The following is an 8,067-nucleotide window of genomic DNA, read 5'->3' as shown; positions in this document are numbered from 1 at the left end:
GACCAGTACATGCAGTAAGAGCTACGACGTGACGGATCCTCATGTTTACATTGCTGTTCGTTTCCAGCTTGCATAGGGTGATATGCAAGGAAGAGTGGGTTCTAGTTGCAGAAGATGGATGTACTGGACTTGTTGTAGCTGCTGCTGTAGAAGTGTTCATGAATGGCTACAGGTTCAGATCAAGTTCGTTTTATGTTACCACCTGGAAGCATCCTGAATTTGGGGGCAGTAACCGATACTTCCAATCATCTTGTTACATCTACCAAACCATGTGTAAGTTGGAAGAATTTTACAGAACTTTCAATGAGCAAATACAGCATTTGGTAAATTCAAGTACATTTTTACGTGTATACATGTAGTATTTACAGATTGTAACATTCCAACATGCAGACATGTAGCTGTATCAACCCCATCAGTGTAATTCACTCGTTAAAAAATTAAGACAGTTTATCCATTTATTCAAATTTTGAGGCGGTGTTGCCAAAATTTCAAACAAAAATTTCAAATATAGACATGTTGCTTCGTAGTGCTTGAACTTGAAAGTACGTGTATTCTTCAGGGACATGCACTGGAATGACATTCTTACTAGTCTGCACCTCAAGTTTTTATTTCATGTAATCATGAACATGTATACCTTTCGTTCATACAATTGACACCGTGACCCTAACCACCATTTTATAACCACAACCATCAGCACCATGATTATTCGCACACACACAGCCATCTACAAAGCCATCAAGGTGTCATCATTAACATACCTTGTAAATTGTGAAAATCATGGCATGTTAGAAACAATGCACAGTACATGTACAGCATGATTATAACAAACACCATGGGGTCCATAAAAAATGTTTGTTCATAATAGTGGTCGCCTGTTACAGAGATTGTGCGTTATAAAGAATTTACTATTTGGAGTGAAAGGGGATGTTCTTTATAGCCAATTATCCCAGTGGTGTTTTTATAGCGATGTTTCACCAAAAATCTGCATTGAAGGTAACCATCTTCTTTCCCTTCTTTAGTCACAAACATTCAAGATGTTGAAATGCTGGATATGACTGCAAGCAGTAGTGATGAGGAAACAGTGGATGGAAACGGCAAAGCAAAGCATGAAAAACAGACAGAAGTGAAACGGAATCGTCGTATGTTTGTGAGTATTGGAGCCATTGTTGCAGATTTTTCACTGATACAAGTGCACATAGTGGTTCCTAAAATTGTTATCAAATATCCATGCTTGAGGACAGTTTTAAGACAATGGAAAGCGATTTTTTGCTATAAAATTAAGATTCAATGTACTAATCAAATTTCCAAAAATCACTTGTCTTCAAATGGACACATGAGGGTGCTGTTGTGTGATGTCATAAAATGCACACTACAGAGTCTCACAGCTGCATTAAAATTGCACAAATCAAGATCACAAATTTTGCCAAAAAACAGTGGTCACCTCAGAATAAGGTACTGACAAGTCTAAACACTCAATAATAAGACATCACCCAAATATTAGTGGAGTTGCCATTTGAAGAAAACAAGAAAAATCTGTAATTTTTGTGTGCGTGTGCACAAATCAACCATTTGCAGCTCTCTCTTGAATGACATCACAAATTTGCTCATGGATGCAAAATTAAATTTGCATAAAAACACAAAATTCTGAAAAAAGTGTCAAAACACCCAAAATTTGGCAATGAAAATTTCAAAATCTTTCGTTAGAATAAATACTTGTGTCAAGTGTTAAAACAGGCTTCAAATCTTATTTCATGGACCTTTTAATGAATGTAGGAGGGTTCATGGTGTGATACATCATTGGTAGAGCTGATGGTATCCATAGTTTGTGTGATTCAACAGATACAGGAAATAACAAACCTGTGAAAGTTGAACTCAATCTATCATCCGAGTCATGAGAGAATAGTGAACATAACCTTTCTGTTTTTAACAGTGATTTTGTGCAGGTTTATATGGTGCTTTTTAATTATTTCAATAGTGTACAATCAAAATCAAGATCTTCAGATAAGATTTTCTAGAAGGTGACAGCAATTCAGATGTAAATATTTCACAAGAGGATTATATTGGTAGTTATATCATCTTCATAACTAATCAACTGTCACTGTCAGATCACAGTGAAAACTGAATATTTTTGTTGGGTCATTACCACTGATGTATCATACCTTTAATAGTAAACATTTATTTTACACCCATACAGGATATCAGGGATTCTATCTGCAAAACTCCAAAGGGACGAGCAACTATTCTTCGAATGGAAGAAAACAGGATGGCTTCTAAAGAAGATAGGAAAGTCATTGTTCCAGTCCTCGTCAGTTCTTTGATGAAACACTTTGGTCCAAAGTGAGTACATAATATTGTTTTGGGCCAAAAACAAAATTTGTTGTCCTCATATGAAAAATATCGCAAAGGTCAATCATTCAGTTGGTCAATATTTTTGTCTTTTAATGGCAAATAAACAAATGAAAGAAATCAGTGGTCAAAAGATATTCATTTGAACAAACCTTGATAATTAATTGACAGACCATTGACCTTTACCATTTCCTTGTCTAATAAAGCTTCACAAATCTATCTTGAAAATATTTTCACCATATTTTGAAATATTCTCACCATATTTTGTATAATATTTACCATGGATAGCGCTAACATGTTTCTTCTGGTTTTCAGTCCATCTGCTCACATCAAAAATGAAATGGCTCACCTATTTGTGGAGGAATTCCCTTTCTTAAAAGATCCAAGTGGAGTTACTGGTCATGTGAGTTTGTCTTTCTTCTTCTTCATTTATTGCTTTTGTCTCATATAACATATTTGATTTCAGTTAAACTACAGGCAAGGGCTTGTGATAAAACAATCTGACTTTTTAACCTGCATGATTTGTATGATTATTATCTTCAAGCAAACTTGAATCCTCGATCCTGGTTGGTCTATCCATAGCAACAACAGTGTGATATCCCATATCGCATGGCTGTATTGCACCCCGTGCATCGAATGTTGTGCACTTTACTCAGTTGCGTGCATTTTCCTGCTGCACGTACACTATCATACATTCAATGCGGATCTTGAGTGTATGTCAAGTTTACTAGTTTGCTTGAAGATGGGATAACACTTGTTATCCGCTCGTGGAATACGGAACAATAAAGTGCGTCATGCATCCCATATGCCGCAAGGCCAAAGATGGGTCACAGACACACTACGTCATTCCGTTTTCCACTTGTACTCGTGGTATAACTAATAATGTTCATGAGCAGTTTGCAGTAATTTGTTACGTTATTTCTGAGAAGCAGCAAATGCACACTACTGTAAAAAATGTTTCCTTTGCTGTTTCCTTGATTTAATCCTGCACCTGAGATCTCTGGGGAAAAATTGGTTGTGTATAACAATGTAAATTTTTAGTTTTATTTCATTTAAACAGGAGGCCTGGTACATCAAAGGAGAGAAACACAGACCTGCCAGTGGGTACTTTGAACTCCGTTTGCGATATGTCCGTTGGCAAATGAATAAGAGTGCATCACCACAAAACAATTGCAAGAAAAGGATTGAACCAGCTCCAGTGAAGAAGCAGCATCGGACTAGTGAGCAACACCACCCTGTCAAAATGATTTTAGGTAATTAAGTTCAAACTTTTGAAGCTAAGACTCAGCATCGCAATGGTCATAAGCAAAGATTACACAGCACCGTGCACAGTGGGTAGTAGGCAAGCCTTCAAAGCTGCTGTGGATAACAAAATCTGTGAGAAAGATGGGAAGCCACCAGTGCTGGGTCAGCAAAATTACTACATATTTTTTATAATCAACCTATTCAGTTACACTGTGTTTATTTTGAAATGGTTCTTTTTAGAGGAAGATGAGCAAGAGGCTATAAATTGGCTTCATCATAATGATGCACCACAATCCATGGTCTTGGAGAAGATGAAGAAGACAGCACACGCAAGGTATAAGTGGTTAAGACAGCTGCCTAGACCAAGCACAGCTGAAATCTTTGAGAAATATCCCAGACTGCTGGACTCTGGTGTGGTAAGTTGAAATTGTTCAAGTTTCTTTAAAAAAAAACATCACTGAAGCCACAAACTAACACTCAGTTGCATGTGAGTGCCAAGCATGTGCACGTATTTTGCAGAACCGCGTTTTTTTTTTGTTTTTTTTTTCATAAACTAACACCGGCACTGCTTGCGCGCAGTCTGTACATTTTTATTGTTGCAAAATAGGTTTGTAACACTGATCTTAAATTCACAAATACAAAGGTTTCTATTTAATTATTTGTGTAAGCCAAAGTAAGCTGGCTTTCCATAAATGCGTTTTGGGTTCGTTTTGTGTCCGTTGCATTTAGGCCTGTGGTATAACTATAGGAAAAACATCCAAGTCTGACATCCACACAAACGACCCTGAATCCATGATTACTTATAGTATGTTCCAACCATATCTTGCTCAAAAGTAATGGCTATCATGTTTTCAACACTTACTTATTCTGTTTTCGTTTTACAAAAAACTCTGGCCTACTCAGTTTATAGTCCCCAACATAGTGTGGGCCGTCTGACAAATGGTATATATTGATTACCCCCACACTAAAGTACCACAGGTGCAGTAATGTGGGCGTGCGGAGGATTAGCACTCCTCCTGAGTGCCTCTAGTTTCTTTCTGACTGGCTGTTGGTGTGTACTTTATACAAATCATTGGGGTCAATCATATGCTTGTCAAGATAACCTCATTTATTTTAAGCCATTGACTTTATTTGAACTTTAATAACTAATGTTATACATGTAACTTATACATGTAACTTAATATCTATTTAAAATAAATTCAATAATGTTGCTTATACATAACTTTTTTAGGTAGAACAAGATTTCAGCGAAACAGTAAACAAATCAGCCGATAGTCTTTTCTGCAAGTGGCCTGGATTAGCACCACAGCTTGTCATGTATGTGAAGAATGTCCATCCTCAGTACAAAACCAGCTTAGACATCATAGACATGGGTGGAAGTGGAGGGGGTGCAAGAGAGCAGCAGGATCAAGATGATGCAGAAGCAACAGAAGAGCATGGAGATGTAAAGCTTTCGCAAAGTAAATATCGATACTGTAATTTCATTATTAGATGCAGGTGGCCAGCTTTTAGGAAAGAAGTGAAGGAAAGTGAAACAAAAAGTAGTAACAACATCTGTCTGAATTATGTTTGAGACAAGCTCACTTTTGACCTTTAAAGTCGTCTTCTTTTGTGACTTGCACCCTGAAACAGCAAAATTCCTAATACCATCAAATGGTATTCTGCAAATAGAAAAATAATTGCATCTGATCTACATAAGGCTCACGTCTTCCTCCTCTTTTTAAAATTTCCTTTGCAAATAATTCTAATGTGGAATTTGTTTTCAGTGGAAACTGAAGCACTTGCTTTCGCTGTTTTACCATTGGTACTCTGTGGACGGGCCAGGGGTAAGAAAGGGAAATGTTCTGTCTTCGAGAGTGTCAAATCATTCATTGATGTCAAGCCTGTAAGTATGTTTCATTATATCTGAAAATTCCAAAATAGACCTTTTTCTGATACCTCATCTTGAAAATCAAATACATCATACACCTGTAGATCCACACTTTCGTCATAAACATCTTCAGTATGAACATGTCATGTGAAGACTTAAGGCCGTTTTCACACGAGAGCTCTAAACGATGGTTGTTTGGTATGAAGTCGCAACGATTATGGCATGCCAAATGCCCCCAAATTTGATAAACAGTGTTTAGAGAGGTTGAAGCAATGAATTGACGTTTCGTATTTGATAGAAAACTGAATATGAACATACATTGCACCTCAATGTACATGCATGTATTTTAAAATAAAAAATCATTGAAGGTAAATTATGCTGTACAATCTATGTAAATGTGGCTCATGTGCTGTGTACTGTCAGCATTCAATGTTATTCACTCACTGTAAATATTGTAAATAATGACTTAGAACGGCCAGAATATAATTAAACTAAATGGTTCAATATGTTTTTCACATATTTTTACAGGAAGGGACTGACATGGCATTTTACCTTAAGTCAGTTGATAGAGAGACACATCCCCAACCCTTCCTGCTAGTTATTGGATCGCGCATAAATCCACTGCAAATCTTCGTCATCGTTGAAAGACAAGCTCTCCAGTTCAACACCATGACTAAAGCAGTTGACTATTGTTTTAAGCTCATTTATGTGTTGGACATAGAGTACCAGCCTGCTTGTGGTACAACTTGGGAGTTCCTCCAGACAAACGTCTATGGCATTGCAGGGAAATGTGGAGTTTCAACATCAGTTAGGGAGTTAAGGACATTCTTGTCGTGTCAGACAGGTAATTAATAAGGGAAGAAAAGTGTGCTGAAGAAATTTTAAACTGAGTTGTTTAAACACAGTCAGGTCTTGTTCGTGTTAATTGTTTGATTGTTTAATACTAATAACAATAATGGTAAACCCTTATAATGCCCCGTATCCGCCATGACAGTCGCTCTCGGAGCAGTTTACAATAATTATCCCCTGCTCACTGGGTCATCATATCTTAAACCTTCTCAGCTCCCTGTGGAGTATACAGCCCCGGCCACAGGAATTGTAGTAATGTAAGAAAATTACATTGCTTAATTGACATGGTGGATAAGGTGGCAGAGGTTGCAATAATGTAACAAAACAAACCTGGATTTATTGAAATGAAGATTCGATTGATTCCATGTCTTGATGAATTTGTGCATTAAAACCACAGACCTCTCTCTGATGAACTCTAAAAATTACCAATTCCTATGATGTGAAAATACATATGTGTTTATTGTTGTCTAGCAAAAAACTGTTATTTTAACTAGATTTTTTAATGGACCTGAAGGTTTAATGTTCATGGGGGATAAACATCTAATTATTATCCTTAATGATCAAGGGGGTTTCTATCGAGATAAACACTTTGCGGCTGGAATAATAAACAACACTGGCGTTTTCGACTTCAAATCTATTTCAGGATAAGATATGTACTTTGAATGCTAGATAATGTTGATGTAAATATTTCCATGAATTTGAGTGTTATTGGTTTTATAAAGCTTGCATAGATCTTGTGGAATCACCATTTTACCTTATGCAGTGTGTTAATTATAGTGCAGGTGTTTGATGACTTGAAGACAAACATTTTGTGATAAATTTCAATCTTGAAAGTTGTTGATTATACAGTTCAATGAATTTCATTGTCTTTGTTTGTTTAGCATTTCCATCAATTTCAATATGAAAGAATGCCTGTTTATACACCATTATACATGCAGTGTGATAAGAATGCTGTCTGACGCCTTGAGTACAAAGTGGTGATGAATTTCAGTGGTTCTGATTTTGTGAAATGTGTTGAAGAAAATTACACTCTCACACATGTGAAGTGACGTACATGAAAACTGTGCTTTAATTCGTGGCGAAGAAAAGGCTTCTATATTTGGGAATAAATAAATATTTCAATGATGATTCAGTTTAAATTTCTGTGTCACTGACTTCTGTGTTACATATTTGAGACTTTTCCCTTTTAGATAACGTTTTGTACCACGTTTTTGTGCTTTTTAAAGCACAAAAACTTTGAACCCAGGTTATTTGAACAACCCCAGTTAATTAAACAACCATCTTGAACAACCCCAGTTAATTAAACAACCCCAGTTAATTAAACAACCATCTTGAACAACCCCAGTTATTTTAAACAACCATCTTGAACAACCCCAGTTATTTTAAACAACCATCTTGAACAACCCCAGTTATTTTAAACAACCATCTTGAACAACCCCAGTTATTTTAAACAACCATCTCGAACAACCCCAGTTATTTTAAACAACCATACTGAACCACCCCAGTTATTTTAAACAACCATACTGAACAACCCCAGTTATTTTAAACAACCATACTGAACAACCCCAGTTTTTTTAAACAACCATACTGAACAACCCCAGTTATTTTAAACAACCATCTTGAACAACCATCATGTTTTCAACATATCTCTTTGAACAACCAAGGTTGTTTAAAACTTGATGTTTAACAATTTGAGCAACCAAATGCATAAACTTTGAACAACATCGGTTGTTTAAAAGTGGTTGTTTAAAAAGATG

The 8,067-nt window shown here is 36.3% G+C and overlaps 1 protein-coding gene across 1 annotated transcript; it reads left to right on the top strand.

Annotated features, from left to right (window-relative positions):
- The first annotated feature begins 1,033 nt into the window (after nt 1-1,033).
- LOC117306633 lies at nt 1,034-7,683 on the top strand. The gene is made up of 8 exons (XM_033791120.1): nt 1,034-1,147; nt 2,195-2,337; nt 2,662-2,749; nt 3,407-3,599; nt 3,832-4,007; nt 4,823-5,051; nt 5,358-5,476; nt 5,990-7,683. The coding sequence occupies exons 1-8, from the start codon at nt 1,043-1,045 to the stop codon at nt 6,311-6,313; spliced, it is 1,377 nt and encodes a 458-aa protein (XP_033647011.1). The 5' UTR covers nt 1,034-1,042; the 3' UTR covers nt 6,314-7,683.
- Nucleotides 7,684-8,067: the final 384 nt, after the last annotated feature.

Source organism: Asterias rubens, unplaced genomic scaffold (assembly GCF_902459465.1).
Source record: "Asterias rubens unplaced genomic scaffold, eAstRub1.3, whole genome shotgun sequence".
In the NCBI taxonomy this organism is placed as follows: Eukaryota; Metazoa; Echinodermata; class Asteroidea; order Forcipulatida; family Asteriidae; genus Asterias; species Asterias rubens.
This window is presented reverse-complemented; position numbering and strand designations above follow the sequence as displayed.

What these genes read in the sequence shown, in the direction of transcription:
- LOC117306633 (XM_033791120.1), top strand. Translation starts at nt 1,043, where the DNA reads ATGCTGGATATGACTGCAAGCAGTAGTGATGAGGAAACAGTGGATGGA. An exon ending in AACGGAATCGTCGTATGTTT is followed by an intron (nt 1,148 to 2,194) that starts GTGAGTATTGGA and finishes ACACCCATACAG; the next exon opens with GATATCAGGGATTCTATCTG. An exon ending in AGATGTAAAGCTTTCGCAAA is followed by an intron (nt 5,052 to 5,357) that starts GTAAATATCGAT and finishes ATTTGTTTTCAG; the next exon opens with TGGAAACTGAAGCACTTGCT.